General features: G+C 44.1%; 1 protein-coding gene across 1 annotated transcript in view; it reads left to right on the top strand.

Moving 5' to 3' along the window:
• Positions 1-16,829, top strand: part of katnal2 (katanin p60 subunit A-like 2) — a 107,968-nt gene that overhangs the window by 66,654 nt on the left and 24,485 nt on the right. The window contains exons 8-13 of the mRNA XM_085975307.1: positions 3,489-3,566; positions 4,027-4,125; positions 4,210-4,273; positions 7,966-8,084; positions 9,894-9,985; positions 14,351-14,461. Of these exons, the coding sequence (XP_085831433.1) occupies positions 3,489-3,566; positions 4,027-4,125; positions 4,210-4,273; positions 7,966-8,084; positions 9,894-9,985; positions 14,351-14,461 (563 nt within the window). The remainder of the gene's footprint in view (positions 1-3,488; positions 3,567-4,026; positions 4,126-4,209; positions 4,274-7,965; positions 8,085-9,893; positions 9,986-14,350; positions 14,462-16,829) is intronic.

Raw genomic sequence — 16,829 nt, 5'->3', positions numbered from 1 at the left:
AGTGACAGGAAACAGAGAGTAGTGGTGAACGGTTGCTTTTCGGACTGGAGGAAGGCACACAGTGGGGTTCCCCGGGGTTGGTACTAGGACCACTGCTTTTCTTGATGTATATCAATGGCTTGGACTTGGGTGTACAGGGCACAATTTCAAAATGTGCAGATGACCCAAAACTTGGAAGTATAGTGAACAGTGAGGAGGATAGTAATAAACTTCAGGTGGAATAGGCGGACATGTGGCAGATGAAATTTAATGTGGAAAAGTGTGAAGTGATACATTTTGATAGAAAGAACGAGGAGAGGCAATATAAACTAAGGGGTGACATGAATCAGTCATTCATGAAAGAAAGACTTATGAAATAATACTGAGCAGCCTATGGGTGGCGCTGTCCAGGGAGAGTATAAATACTCGGGCATGGGCCCAGCTTGCGCAGGACATTCTTAACAGGAACTAGTGAAGGACACAACTAGACTTCCATGTTGTAAAACAGTTGATTAAAGCTTTGTTTAACGCTTAGACCAAGTGCCTAGTCGTTTTCTTACATCAAGGGGTACAATTCTATAAGGGGTGCATTAACCGAGAGACCTGGGGGTATATGTGCACAAATCGTTTAAGGTGGCAGGGCAAGTTGAGAAAGTGGTTAAAAAAGCATACGGGATACTGGGCTTCATAAATAGAGGCAGAGTACAAAAGCGAGGAAGTTATGATGAACCTTTATAAAACACTGGTCTGGCCTCAACTGGAGTATTGTGTCCAATTCTGGGCACCGCACTTTAGGAAGGATGTGAAGGCCTTAGAGAGGGTGCAGAAAAGATATACAAGAATGATTCCAGGGATAAGGGACTTCAGTTACGTGGATAGACTGGAGAAGCTGGGGTTGTTCTTAGAGCAGAGGAGATTTGTTCAAAAGCATGAGGGGTTTGTACAGAGTAGATAGAGAGAAACTGTTCCCATTGGTGGACGGGTCGAGAACCAGAGGACACAGATTTAAGGTGTTTTGCAGAAGAACCAAAGATGACATGAGGAAAAATGTTGTTACGCAGCAAGTGGTTAGGGTCTGAAATGCACTGCCTGAGAGGATGGTGGAGGCAGATTCAATTGTGGCCTTCAAAAGGGAATTGATAAGTACCTGAAGGAAAAGTACGGGGGAGTGGGACTAACTGAAGCGCTCTTGCAGAGAGCCGGCATGGGCTCAACAGGCTGAATGGCCTCCTTCTGTGCTGTAACCATTCTATGATTCTAAAACCTATTGTGACCCTATGTTCTCTGTGATCTGGTCATTCATTGAATATTTATGACTTAGTGGATTTTGCTCAAAATTACACTTATACAAAATTCTTGCGTGTAGCGTACATCCATCACACCTCAGAGAATTGCACATGGAAGTGTGCTTGTATCTTACTGGCTCAAATGTTATAGTCAGAAACCAGCAAGACCCACTACTAAAAGAGTCAGGAAACGTACCAGTAAACAAGCGGTATTTTTTTAAAAATCAGAGGAAGAAACTCCAGTTAGACTCACTTTGACCTCAAGATGTGCTTATCTAGAGCAATTGGAATTTTGGGGGTTAAAGGGACAGATCAGATTAAACCTTACAGCTTCATTTTAGCAGCATAATAATACATTGCGTTGTATGGTATAACACTCTGACTTACTGCAACGCCACAGGAGATCTGATTTTATTGATCTTCTTCACGCATGAGCCTAAACTGAGTGACAGCAGATTTGGGAGGGCCTCACAGCTGGGATGAATCATGTTCTCAGCCAACATCCACACTCACAGACTGAACAGTTAGGAATGGGAAGTACTTTTTCCCATCCTAGCCTCTGAATGCTGAAACAAATTGTAGCACCCTTAACTGTTGTCTTGGCTGAGAGTAAATGAGTGCAGACTGGGGAATCGAACATGGGACCTTTTTTTATTCGTTCCTGGGATGTGGGCGTTACTGGCAAGGCCAGCATTTATTGCCCACCCCTAATTACCCTTGAGAAGGTGGTGGTGAGCCATCTTCTTGAACCGCTGCAGTCTATGTGGTGAAGATACTCCCACAGTTAGGGAGGGAGTTCCAGGATTTTGACCCAGCGACGATGAAGGAACGGCGATATAGTCCAAGTCAGGATGGTGTGTGACTTGGAAGGGTACTTGGAGGTGGTGGTGCTCCCATGCGCTTGCTGCCCATGTCCCTTCTAGGTGGTGGAGGTCGTGGGTTTGGGAGGTGCTTCTGCTCTATAAAGCTTAGTACTACACTGGGTGATACTTCAATTGTTCAGGAGGAGAAGGGAGCTCGGGAGAGTTTTGTTTTCCCTGAAAAAAGTATTGCACCTGAGGAGTTGTGTGGGAGATGTCTTACATTTCAGGACTTTTAAGTCCAGCGGAACAAAGTTGCTGGTCCTTAAACCAACATCCAGACCAGCTCGATTTTACGAACAGGCTGCTTCCTTTATTCCTCCTCCTAAGCTGATAATGTATCAAGTTGCTAGTGTGATGCTTTAAGTTTGTGTGACAGCATATCCCTGATGTATTTTGCGCAGGTGTATTGATCAACAAAATAACACAAAACTATGAGGAGGAAACTCCGTAGGGTTGGAGGTTATCTATTGTTGTTTCCTCTTACTACTGTATAGTTCTATTATTAATGTAATCAGTATAGAAATTACCATTTCCAAATGTTTAATATGGCCAACCACAGCTCCATATCAATCTTTTCTTGCCACAGTTTCTGGTTGTGATTAACAAACTGTGTTTGTGTACAGCAAAGTTTGATGTGAAAAAATGCTATGTGAATTGAAACATTCAACACAATCTTGGTCCATGTGACTTCTATGCTTGTATGTTAAATCAACAGTTAACAATTAATTACCTCTCGCATAGTACATTTTCAAAACCATATTTTTTAATATTGATTTTAATTTTGCATTAGACACTGAACTCCACAGCCATGCAGTTTGATCAATGATTCTGCCCTCACTGTTCACCTCTTGCTGGTGAAATTCAGCTGAGAGCTATTTGAACCCCTTAGTTTGATCTTTGGGAGAGCAGAGGTGACTGTGACTGGATTCCATATTTAAAGGGTGATTTAGAGTTTTCAGTATTAGTAAATGATTGATTAAGAATCAATCAAAATGTGAAGTGGCAGGTAGTGTAGCTTGAGGTACGCGACATTCACTCGAAGTATAATCATGGGCTTATAAGGGATGTTCAGGGTTATCTTTCATATAAGGTAATGGGCGATGGTTATCTTTGTAGAATTATGGCATTCATTGAAATGACAAACAATATTGAACATTTTCTTTTAAATTCTGTCATTTTGCTTTTTAAAAAATATTTCCATTTAATTAAAGAACATGTCAGCATTTGTAATTCTTTTCCTGGGGGTTTTGTTTTCATTGAGTGTTGCTTGTCTTCTTTCAAATTTTTGAGCATTACCTTTTTAAAAATGTATTAACATTATACTCGTGCTTCTTCTTGAAACTTTATTTTATTTTGGTAGGAACGATTAATAAAACCTCTGGGTGCCTTCATAGGAACGAATGGTGAAATGAGAGACCTTGCTCTTGTTGTTAGCAGGGTAAGCCATTGAGATATAAATTTCAAAATCTGTATCAGAGATTTGAACGGCCTTTAGCAAGCGATTGTAGCGGATCAACGGAGATGAGACTTTCAACATCTAGCTGTGTTTTTGCATTTTGGGCCAGTATCTGTGGTCTGTTTCGGCACAGGTAATTGCAAACTATAAGCATAACGCACAAGTGTTAAATGCGAATTAGTAGAGATAGAAAAGATGATGCTGCAAACCTGAAATTAAACCAGAGGTTGGTACAAATGCACAACAGGCACATCTGATGAAAGGTCTCGCCTGAAATGCTAACCTTACTTTCTCTTTTCGATGGTGGCTGACCTGTTGGGCATTGCCAGGATTTTTTGTTGCTATTTTAAATATTTTAAAGAGCCCTTTAAGAGAAATTTAAAATAATGTGTCCAATTTCTAGAGAACTTTTTAAAAATTGGATTGATTTTGTCCATTTAAGGATATTTATCTACATAATCCAAATGTGAGATGGGATGACATAATTGGGCTGGAGCCAGCCAAGCGACTAGTTAAAGAGGCTGTCGTATACCCGATTAAGGTAAGTTATTTTAAATTAAAAGCATGTTGTTGTATGTTTGCCTGTTATACCTATGATGCTTAGTCCTGTACTTTTTACCTCTAGTATCCTCAGCTGTTTACTGGGATTCTGTCCCCATGGAAAGGACTGTTACTTTATGGACCACCAGGTAAGGGATTTTATGGCATGTCTTTAAGAATTAACATAGACAGGAATAGTTTTAGCTGGTCCAATTGATGATGATCTTGCTTCTGGACCAGAAAGTCGTGAGTCATGCTGTGCCTTGGGGGTGGTGGGGGGTTTGGCGGGGGGGGGGGAAATTGATATTGTGCCAAATAATGGCAACCTCCATTGTGGTGGGTGGAACTGCATTTTTGGAAGGCAGCATACTTCCAACAAATGAGACTTTAAAAAAATAATTTTTCCCCTTTTTGCTCCTGAAGGTGATGACTTGTGCTATGCTCCAGTTCCATAGATACCTACACAGTGCCGTCACATGATTTCATCTTGGTGAACATCTTCTTCTCACCCTATGTCCACCCTTGCACACTTTTCAGCAGCAGCCACTGGATAGGAATCAGAAGCAAGAATCCCTGGTTGATTTTGTTCCTCGGGGGCACTAAGTTTAATTGTAGTGTTCCTATAAGGCATACAGACCAGGTCAAAGCCAGGATCTTCCTGGTCTGTATGCCTGAGCACCATGCCATACAGTGGTTTTACTCAGCCTTGACCATTGAGAGAGCTCTAATGAGGTGGTAGGTAAACCAAAGTCCTGTTTGTCTATTTTGCTAGATATTAAAAATCATGTCACCAATAATAAAGGTTAGGGATTAATCAAAGGATTTAATAAGAAAAATAAACCTATGTCAGGCTGCTGTGAAATCTTATTGCTATTCGACTTCCTTAGCTATACTGTATATCTTGAAAGAAGTACATAATATAATAATCATTCCAGCTTATAGGGGAAGTACAGTATATACAACAAATTTAAGAATTTTCTGTTAATCATGCATGTTATAAAGGGAACTACCTGCACTCCAGTGTAGTTAATGAGCACAAATGGGACTGGTTGCTTGTAAACAAATTCTGTGCAAGGCTCATTGGTCAGATTTTCATTCAAATTAAGTGTCTGCCCCATAATGCCCGCAATGTTGCAGCTGCATAGCACTCACTCTGAACAGGTACTGAAGCGGAGGCTGTATTATTACATAAAAATAATTCCAGGCATTCCTGTCCCCTGTCGCTTATGGAGGAGCTTTCATTCTATCTATCTGGGCTGAATTTAAACTCTGGTCCCAATCCATTGCACCATCCAGTCCCCAATGGCAGCACCTATATTTCTGATGACTAACAGTATTAGTATACAGCAATGCTGTCTGAGTGGACTTATCGTGTGACCTCAGATTGACGCCTGACAATTTGTTTATTAATAACACAGTTTTCAGTACATTACAAGGCAATAACAAATTGAAATGGGGACACTAAGGCCACAAATTTAATGGATGGGGCGAGAGAGCTGGTTTCCAAGTTCCAGTCCCGCTCCCAGCTGCATCCGCTTTGTAGACATGATTTTCCTTTGATTGGCCTTGTTAAGCCCGCCCTGCGGGCTTCCCGGCCAATTAACAGGAAGCGGGTCTGATGACGTCATTTGATGACGCGTCATCAGCAGGTTTCCTTAAAGGGACCACGTCCACATGGAGTTTGACAGTTGTTCTGTCAGTGTTTGACAGCATTGAGGTGCTGCAAACACTGACAGTCACTGCACAAAGGTGAACGCTTGCACTCAGGGTCTCCAATGACTTCCTCCATATGCATATGGAGGGAGTCACAGCATGCAGGGAGGTTCTCTTCCCTTCCAAGGGTGGAAGAGAATTCCCCAGGACACCAACTTACCTTGTACCTCCACCCAACCCTCTCTATCTACTTTATCACTTCCCCATCTCACTAGCCATCCCTCATACTCCCCCTCATCCTACTGCAAGCATACCAACTAACAACATGCAAGGGTAGGCACTTGAGAGAGGTTTAGCCAATGTCCTTGTAAAGTTTCTGGTAATGTATTGTCATACAGTGAAATCTCTTTTTCGAAAAGTGCCCCTTATTGGACAGATCTGAGTGCACCTTGAGAAGTGTCTTATTGAGTTCCAGTGATTGTTCAGTCATAACTCCTCCTCCCCCCCCCCCCCCCCCCCCCCCGCTATAGTGATGAGTGTGCATGGAATAGCTTGGACATTAAAGGGATGCTTCACGGTGCTGGTGTGGGATGGTGTCAACCTGGTGCATCATGTGGCAGCCAGGGTTTACAGCATCAAGTGAAGAAAATCTGGTCATGGTAATGCCATTGCCGGCCTCCCAGGCAGCAATTTTGTCAGGGGCTGATGCCCTGTGTCCAGTGCAACATCAGGTGATGGCAGAGAAGGTTGGTGATGTTGTTGGTGTGCCTGGTGATGTTGGTGTTGAGGCTGATCATGCAAGGATTCGGAAGACCACGGTCTGATTGCTTCAATGGCTCCAATGTTGCTGCAATAGATGGCAGCTGCAGGTGAGATGACAGAAGCGATCTGTCAATGGTGAGAGAAGTTGTTCCAATGAGGTGGCACTGAACATACAGTTGGATCTAAAAACTTGTAAGCTAAAGAAATCTCTATGTATTAAAAATGCAGTAACCAACATTTTCTGCACTCTGAAATTCACCAACTACAACAGGGCATCCTTTACACCACTTATGCAGCTGTCAGCTTTTCACAAACTTCAGAGCAGACTCAAAACACGCCAGGTTGAGCTGACGTATTCCCCAAACAGCGGGTAACCCATGGGGGAGAACGTAAAATTAGAAGTAGGCCTCAAAATAGTATTAAATTTGCTTTTAACAAGCCATTTAAGTAGCTGAATTGTATCCCCCGCCGCTTGATGTTGGGTCAGTTCTCCGCTGACAGACCCGACACCCGGGAGACTCGCATGGAGGCGGGTTGATGGCGGGTTTCCTACCCGCTGTCAATCTTTGCTATTTTTACAGCCTCCAAACCTGCCCCCTCAGCACTACTAAATTCGCGGCCTAAGACTCCTACCACTGCTACAGTTAAGATCAGCCAACTCAATATAGGTGAGGATAGATCAAACATAGGACCCTCTTGGCCTGCATGACTCAGTTGACCACACCGGTGTTAATCTTTAGTAATATAATTTATTTTTCCCTAATTTTGTTTCTTTTTTTTTTCTCCTCCTCCTGGTGGTGCTGACTCTTACTAGGGAATGGATCCATGGAGCTGGCAATCATCTAATACCTTGTGTGAGCCTAGGGAGTAAGTGTTAACAGGCTATTTGTCCACAATGGGCATTATAGTCATGCTCACTCAGCTGCCAGCCACAAATGCACACTTTTAACCATGAGTGGGAACCCTGGCTGACTTTTTCACTTACTAGCCCAGGGTGCTAAGGCCAATTGATACACCCCAAACTGCTGCCCTGGCTGAATTTAACTAACTCAGCACAAAAAACAGAATGGAACCTGGAATCTTCTTCTGTTTATATGACTTTGTGCTACACCGGACAGTACTTTTAACCCATTAGGCCTTTGAGGGAGTTATATTTATGATTTTAAGTGAGTATTTTGCTTTTGATCAATAATATGTTAGATGCCAAAGCTTGCAACAAAGTACTTTGGTTGATATTCTGCGGTGCATAAGCAACGCACTGTGAGTACACTGATATGGTTATCAGGTAATTATTATAAAGTGTCCATCATTGCTCCTTGTAAACTGTGTATAATAACTGATCAATTTTCGAAGGCAGAAAATATTCCTCAATTTTTGTTTCTTCTAGTAACGTTTTATGAAATATTAATGACTGTGTTTTGTTAAGGTACTGGAAAAACATTACTTGCAAAGGCTGTCGCCACTGAATGTAACACGACCTTCTTCAACATTTCTGCCTCTACCATTGTCAGCAAATGGAGGGGAGATTCTGAAAAGCTTGTCCGGGTAAGGAGCATTCAATCAGTTCTTCTGTCATATCTTTTTGTGCAATAGATGTCTCTCTCTTTGGGCTCTTAATAGTAAGTACAGTAAATGCAATGTGTGATATGGCACTAAGCCATACAGACCAGGAAAGTCCCCGTTCCATACTTGGTTAACTGATCTCAGTGTCACCAGGAAACAAAAGGAAAATAAGCTGGGTTTCCACCCTGACCACTATCTGGTGACTCCAGCTGGAATGTTTAGGTATGTGGTGAGAATTGGCCTTGACTTTGACTCCATAGTTGAATAGCTTGTTGATTCGCACATAAACAGCAGCTACTTGGTTGAGAAACCAGAGTGTTACTGACACCAGGGGAACCAAATTACGTCACAGCAAGAGTTGGGAGTTGAGCAATTCGACTTGCACCCAAAAGGTGCACAAAGTTGCCAGAGCGACAGTTCTGCACAACAGTCTGTGCTGGCCTGAGGCCCAAACCAAATTCGACTTCGGGCTCATTTAAAGGCTGCCGGCGAGCTGTGGGTGCCTGCTGCAGCTCGCCGTTCAGAGAGGGTGGGAAAGCAGCTGCCTCTCACACTGAGTCGGCCAGCAGGTTGGGTCTGGGGGAGGAGGCTATCCTTGGGGTGGGGAGGTTGGGCTGTGAAAATGCTGTTGGAGATTTTTTTTTTCCGTAGGCCCAAGAAGAGCAACCTGGACCAGAAAAATAAAAATAAAAATGTTTTTGGCATTTTTTTTTTGAGTGGCCTTCAGCGGTCCCATTAAAGACTGCTGGTTGGGCCACTCAAGACCTGGTAGGCAGAGCATGCACCATGCGTATGGCCCTGATTTGCATCTTTAAACAGTTTTGCGCCTGTTTCAGGCGGCTGGGCTGCTCACCCATTTAACGGCCGGCCTGAATTATCACATCAGGTGGGTCTTGGACATCGAAGCAGTGGCTGAGAGTTCCCCTCCCCGGATTTTCATCTACTGGCCCCCTGTTTTTCAGGTGCAAACTGGGCGGCCATGAGTTGAATTTCTCTCCAGTGTCTTCAGGAATGTAGGACACTACTTCCTGTTAAACAAGTTACAGTATTTTAAGGAGAGACAGGCAATATTGGGTTAGAAAACTCATCTTGAATCCAGATTAGCGTCGGTAAAAAGTAAGTGTTTCCTTAAAGAAAGGGGCGATCAACAACTGGAAGGGGTTTTCAGAAAGAGTGTGGTTGAGGCCAGGACACTGAACTCAATTGGGAAACGAGAAGCAAAATACTTCAGATGTTGGAAATCTGAAAACAAAACCAGAAAAGAATTGAAATGCTGAGCAGGTCAGGCAGCATCTGTGAAGAAACCGAAGTCAGTCAGTCGACATTCCAGGTATGAAGACCCTTCCTCATAGTTTTATGATTTTGTTTTTATTTAGGAAACAACTCGATGCTGTAATGGGAAGATGATAGTGTTGGTTTTCTGGAAGGTTGAGATGAATTGGTTGAAGGGGTTTCTTCAACCAAACCTAACCTTCAGACTTTCTAAATTTTTGTCTGGAGCACAGCTTACTTGGTTACTCCTTTCTTCATGTGCTCTTGGTGCAGAGGGATCGATAGATTCTATTTTTTCAGAATTATATTGTGCCTTTTTATTTGATTCCTTATCCCATGTTGGTATGGTCAGTACTGGATATTTTGTAACTGTATCTGTGCCACCCATTTGTGAGTTGTTTATATTGTGTTTTTCCCCCACTTTGTTCTGTATTATTCCCCCACTTTGTTTGCACAGTATTATTCTTATTTTGACTTATGACATTTTTTTTAAAGTGCATTACCTCCTGTATTTCCCAGGTGCTGTTTGAACTTGCTCGATTTCATGCTCCCTCTACTATCTTCCTGGACGAGCTGGAGTCCGTGATGAGCCAGCGTGGCAGTGCCCCAGGGTCAGTGCTCTTAATCGTTGCATATTAAAATTATTTTTACTACCTCTCATCCCATATCTCTTAATTTGTTCTCCAGTTCCTCTTTTACTCCTTGTACAGCTGCTTCTCTACAAAGTGAGCAGGACAATATCTGTCTTTTGTCAGATCTGTGACTCCAGGCTGTATTTTATTACATAATCTGAACCTTTTTAAGAGCAGGCAGGTACAATGTAATTATAGTAAAAATGGGTTATCTCCAAAATGGCCAATCCTATATCCTATATACAGTGTTAGATAAAGGTTATGACTACCTGCTTCTCCTCTTCTCCTTCTCTCCCCGTCCAGATCTGAGAGAATACATAATTTGAACTTTCATTGACAGTGGGGTGGGGTGGTGGGGGGGGGGGGGGGCGCATGGGGCAGTGACATCTGACTGCTAGAATAAATAATAAGAAATTTGTTTATCTCTCTATGACACACACTGTCATCACTCAGAAGGCGAATGACTGCCCGACCACCTTCAAAAATTGACAATCACAAGATAGGTTTGGACTAAAGCCCCTTCAACCAATTTCATATCTTTCCAGAAAACCAATCCTATTGTCTTCTCATTATAGCATCTGGTTTCATAAATTAATTCAGCGCCCTGGCCTCAACCACACTCTTCCTGGCAATCCCTTCCAGCTATTGATCGCCGTTTATTTAAAGACATAGGGCTAGATTTTCAGTTGCTTGCGCCAGCAGTTAGCGCCTTAAGAGAAGTGATTTTCGGGCGCTATTCGTGTAGCGCCCGGGCGCAGCGCAGTTTGCGCCCCGCCCCAAATTAAGTTGCCCGTTAGCGCCGGCGCAAAGTTTAGCGGCCGCCCGGATGCGCGCGCAGAAAATGACGTCACATCCTCGTGCAACGCCCTTTGGCCGCCCCGAATCCAAACTTCAGTCGGACCGCCCCATTCTGAGGCTGGCGTCCAGAGCGTTTGTAAAATGGAACGCAACACACCCTGGGGAACGCAAATTAAAGGGCACTCCTCCTGCACTATAAACGGCAGTCTGCATGTGTTGTGTGGAAGGATCCAGTGTGTTGTTGTGAACGGTGCATTTTCCTCCTCCTCCTCCTCCTCCACCTCCACCTCCACCACCTCTCTTCCTCGTCATCCTAAAAAAAACACATGCAGCCTTCCCCTTTAAGAGCTCACTGGCACCAGCTCGGGCGCTGCGCTCTGGACCGCCGGCTTAGCGCCTAAAGATAGTAGTGGAACGCCTCTTTTAGCGCTCCACCAACCTCGTAGGGCGAAGCCACTGAATTTCCGGCAACGGGGCGCTACTTTGGGGCGGGCGCTAAGGTTAGCGCCCCAAAACTGTCTACACTGAAAATCTAGGCCATACTATCTGACATCTGCCCTAAACTTGCTCTTGTCTTGCAGGTTTCCACCAATACCATTCTGAACTAGCTGCTGACAAGTACGAGAGGCCCCAGAAACAGCTCTCTCCTACTAGTGTTAAATGCCTGTCATCTGCTGCTCATCGTGGTACTCCATGTACTGTGCCATTGAGGTGCCCTAAGAGGACATTTAAAAACATATATATATATCTGGAACCAAGTTTTATTTTGACTTTGGAAATGGATTTCAATAAATTATATTTTTACAAACACCCAGAAAAACTGGCTTCGAAAATCCACAGGGGAGGTAGGAGGCGCATCCCTCTGCTACTGGCACTGCTGAAGGTCACAGGGCCAGGGGAAGAGTCTACGAATAGTGGGCTTTTGTTTGGGTGGGGGCGTGCGTGGAGTCCGTGGATGCTGAATAGCAGTCGGGAAGCCTGTGAGCCTGCGGGTGGGTGCTGGTCAGCCACAGAAAGGGTAGAGGCTATCCCTAATGGCTCCCTGTGTCAGGGACCCACTTGTAATATAAAAATACATTTAAAGCCTCTCATCTTCGGGGGTCTAGGCCCAGATCCTGGCCGGGACCCCATGTGGGGTGCACATTTGCTTCCGTGGTTGTCTTTCAAGACAGCACATGGTGTCAGAAAGATGTGCATCTGTTGACTAAACCTAAGCTGTTGCAGATTGTTCCTAGTCCTGATGGTTGTGTGCAAACTGGACTCCCACAATCACTGATTCTATCATCTGACTTAGAAATCTGCCTGCTGGGCCCGAAGTCCATTTCTCCACTGGCTTCTGGGCTTTACTGTGACCGCCACCTTTGTTACTGCTTTGTACTGAGACTGTTCTTCATTGTACTGCCTCTAGTACCAGATCTGCTTCTACTGGCTAAGTTTCTGCTTCTCTGCTGCAAATTTATCACTATACGCTAAACTAGCTTCAGTGTGTTCCTGCTAGTTTCCAAACTACTCTGGATTCTGCTACCTCGCTGCTGAATGATCTTACTTTGCTGCTTTCTGCTTTTTTTCTCATGGCATAATCCTACTCATCCTTCAGAACTCCTTTTCTGGACTAGATTGGACTGGCTTCTCAAGCTCCTACAGCTGCTTATGATATTGTGTGCTACTCACCCCCCTATAGCTGTTCCTTGGACCAGCTGTCTCATCAACACTGATGCCGTGGGTTTACCCTTCACTCTCCCATGACGTCTTGCTCCTCTGCTGGTGTACTGGACCTACTGGTTCACGTTGCTAACACCTGAGGCCACTACATACAACCACTGGACTCCTGGATCAACTTCTGATGGCTCATGGTCGACTTTCCAATCCTCCTTGGCCCTCTGTTTCCACTGGACAACCTCCAGCAATGTGCCCACAGATACTCTGCCCCTTCTGATAATCTGCCCGTCAAACAGCTCCTGGATTCACTCTCCCTCCGCAACTGTCTCTGTAACTGGACATTGGTTACTCAATGCTCCAAGCTGACTCCAGCCTGTCTGAAAGTCAACTTCATCACACCACTGGACCTCATTATTTAACTCTGGATTCTCTCATATTGTCTCCACCCTGTCCTCTGTTTATAACCAGGAAATGTCTCCATTTTTGCCATGCCTATGTAACCCCTGTGTACATTCACGTGCATATTTCAGCTGCCGCTCTGGACCAAAGCCCATGACTTTTGTCTCCATTTTTTTTCCTCTTGGGCCCTTCTCTCTTGTCTCCTCCCCTACCTGTTACCCAGTCATGCCACCTTTTCATTTCCCTATTCTCAGGTACTTTGCCCCCCTCCATTCTTAACCACTCCTCTGTCTTCCTACTGTCCTGTCACCATCCCAGGCTTGATTTCTCCTTTGGATAAGCCCATAGCTACCCTCTATACCTCTCTCAGCATTCTTCAAAGGGCCTACTGAGGCACAGGTTGGTGCCTCCTTTTGACCTGCAACCCTAATTGACCCATCCTCCTCTCTTGCCGACCTTCCCACCCAGCGCACTCGCAGGAGGCGAATCTCCCCAACCTCCTTCCCATCCCACTCACTCTACCCACCACTGCCTCCTTGGACACTGCCAGGGGATTAACAATAACTGTTTCTCTAAAATGTCTGTTCACTTGCAAACAAGACCCTTGCCATGCATGACCTTATTGTGGATGGTTGCATTGACATCATGGCTTTGACTGAAACTTGGTATGGGTGGCAATACCTTGCCCCTTACTGAAACCTCTGTGCTTGTCTATATTCTCCTTGGCTGGCAGCACTACCAGTTGCGTGGCTAACGCCATCTGGAGCTGTTGCTGTTGCTAGGTGAGTGTGAGTGAAACATGCGTGGTCTCATTTGTCTGAAAGATTTGCAATATTGGCCTCTAATTCCATAGTCTGCTCAATTGATGGATGATCATGAAGTTTCAGATCTCAATAGCCACCTTTGCAGCTTTCAAATAAAATGGATGACTCCAGAACACATCTACTTTAAATAAGTCCATGTAAGACCTCAATGTTATTTTCCTCATGTAATATATGTGGGAATTCAAACTGGTTGCCTATAATTCCTGCAATGTGCCTTTCATTATACTTCTTCACAAATTCTTTACATTTGTTCATTAACTGATAGACCTTAACACATTCTGTCTGGAACCACAAACACTGCATCTCATTCAGATTGTCCACAGCAGCTGTTCCTTCTCTCACAAACTTTGAGCACAATTCCTGAGCAAACTCTTCAGAACCTTCAATTTTTTCCTACATTGATTTGGCCCTGTAATTCTCTCTTTTATTGCAAAAATGCTGCCTCGGGGAGGCCAGACCCTTCCCACTAGGATTCACAGAGGGAAAAATCCAGGAACTGCTCTTGAGCACTTCCTAGTGACTAACTATAGTATAGCTTGTGCAGAAGCAGATCTTCAGCCTGTAATATTAGCAGAAAAATTGAAGGAGACAAATTAACCAGAAAAGCATGATAAATAAAACAAAAGAAGTTCTCTGAGGAAATCATTTCAGTATTTTATTGCAGGGGAGAACATGAAGGAAGCCGGCGGATGAAGACTGAGCTCCTAGTCCAGATGGATGGCTTGGCACGTTCTGATGACCTTGTCTTTGTTTTGGCAGCTTCTAACATGCCTTGGTGAGAAATTCATTTATTCTTTTACCCCTCTACTGATTTCTCCTCTTGTGCCTACACCTCTGGCTCACCCTTGAACTGCTTCTAGTCCTTTTTTATACGCTATTACTCAGTAATATCATCTGTAAAGTTGGAGTTGATTTCCATATATATGCAAGTGACACCTAGCTTCCCGTCTCTGCTTGCACCCTGAATTCCACAACTGTCACTGTGGCGTCTGAAAGCCTGTGTGACATCAAGTCCTGGATGTGCCAGAACTTTTCTTTAGCTCAATGTCAGCAAGACAAAAATCATTCTATTTTGCTTCCGTCAGAGACGTTGTGCCTCAAGTGCTCATTCCATCTCCCTCCTTGGCTGCTCGCTCAGACTGAACCTGAAGATCCTCAACTCTGAGCTGAGCTTCAAACTCCACATCTGGTACATTACAAAGGCTGCTTACATTCCATCTCTGAAATATCACCCTCCTACACCACACTATCATTGAAACCCTCGTACACACCTTTATGACCTAAGCTGCAGCCCGTGTTCAGTCCTGCACAGCCATTACTCCTGTCCCAATCATTTTCCACTCTTTCCCTCTCCCCTAGCGTGAAGATTTTAAAATCCTTATTCTTATTTTAAAATCCTTCCGTGGCCTCTCCGTCTTTTCCCTGCAATCTCAAGCCCCATGTCCAATCTCTCACCTTTTGACTCATAAGAACATAAGAACATAAGAAATAGGAGCAGGAGTAGGCCAATCGGCCCCTCGAGCCTGCTCCGCCATTCAATAAGATCATGGCTGATCTGATCCTAACCGCCAATCTACTATCACAGAACCATCTCCTGAATCTAACAGAATTAGACACACGAAATAGGAGCAGGATCTGGCTACACGGCCCCTGGGCCCGCTCCGCTACCCACAGGGCTATGTCCGATCCGAACCTAGACTCATGTCCAAATTCCTGCCCGCTACCCGTCACCCTTAATTCCCTTTACTTCTAGGAAACTGTCTATTTCTGTTTTAAATTTATGTAATGATGTAGCTTCTACAGCTTTTTGGGGCAGCATATTCCATGGACCTACCACCCTCTGAGTGAAGTAGTTCCTCCTCATCTCAGTTTTGAAAGAGCAGCCCCTTATTCTAAGACTATGCCCCCAGTTCTAGTTTCACCCATCATCGGGAACATCCTCCCCGCATCCACCCCCTTCACAATCTTATATGTTTCAACAAGATCGCCTCTCATTCTTCTGAACTCCAATGAGTAGAGTCCCAATCTACTCAACCTCTCCTCATATGTCCATCCCCTCATCCCCGGGATTAACCGAGTGAACCTTCTTTGTACTGCCTCGAGAGCAAGTATGTCTTTTCTTAAGTATGGACACCAAAACTGTATGCAGTATTCCAGGTGCGGTCTCACCAATACCTTGTACAACTGAAGCAATACCTCCCTATTTTTATATTCTATCCCCCTAGCAATGAAAGCCAACATTCCATTGGCCTTCTTAATCACTTGCTGCACCTGCATACTAACCTTTTGAGTTTTGTGCACCAGGACCCCCAGATCCCTTTGTACTTTCCAGTTTCTTGCCATTAAGATAATAACTTGCTCTACGATTTTTCCTGCCAAAGTGCATAACCTCACACTTTCCAGTATTTTATTCCATCTGCCAAATCTCTGCCCACTTACTTAGCCTGTCTATGTCCCCTTGCAGGTTTTTTATGTCCTCCTCACTCACTACTTTCCCTCCCATCTTAGTATCATCTGCAAACTTTGATATGTAACACTCGGTCCCCTCCTCCAAATCGTTAATATAGATTGTAAAGAGTTGGGGACCCAGCACTGACCCCTGCGGAACACCACTAGTTACTGATTGCCAGTCTGAGAATGAACCATTTATCCCAACTCTCTGCCTTCTGTTAGATAGCCAATCCTCTATCCATGCCAGAATATTACCCCCAATCCCGTGATTTTTTATCTTAAGCAATAATCTTTTGTGTGGCACCTTGTCAAATGCCTTTTGGAAGTCTAAATACACTACGTCCACTGGTTCCCCTTTATCCACCCTATATGTTACTTCCTTAAAGAACTCCAGCAAATTTGTCAAACATGACTTCCCCTTCATAAAACCATGCTGACTTTGTCCTATTAAATTATGATTATCCAAATGTCCTGTTACTGTCTCCTTAATAATGGACTCCAAAATTTTACCTACCACAGATGTTAGGCTAACCGGTCTATAGTTTCCAGCCCTCTGTCTACTGCCCTTTTTAAATAAGGGTGTTACATTAGCAGTTTTCCAGTCTGCTGGGACCTTTGCTGAGTCCAGGGAGTTTTGGAAAATTATTACCAATGCATCCACAATCCCTACCGCCACTTCCCTCAAGACCCTA

This window comes from Somniosus microcephalus, chromosome 2 (assembly GCF_052327205.1).
Source record: "Somniosus microcephalus isolate GS21.2 chromosome 2, FLI_Smic_1.0, whole genome shotgun sequence".
Lineage (NCBI taxonomy): Eukaryota > Metazoa > Chordata > Chondrichthyes > Squaliformes > Somniosidae > Somniosus > Somniosus microcephalus.
Note: the sequence above shows the minus strand (reverse complement) of the source record. Positions and strands in the feature narration are given on the sequence as shown.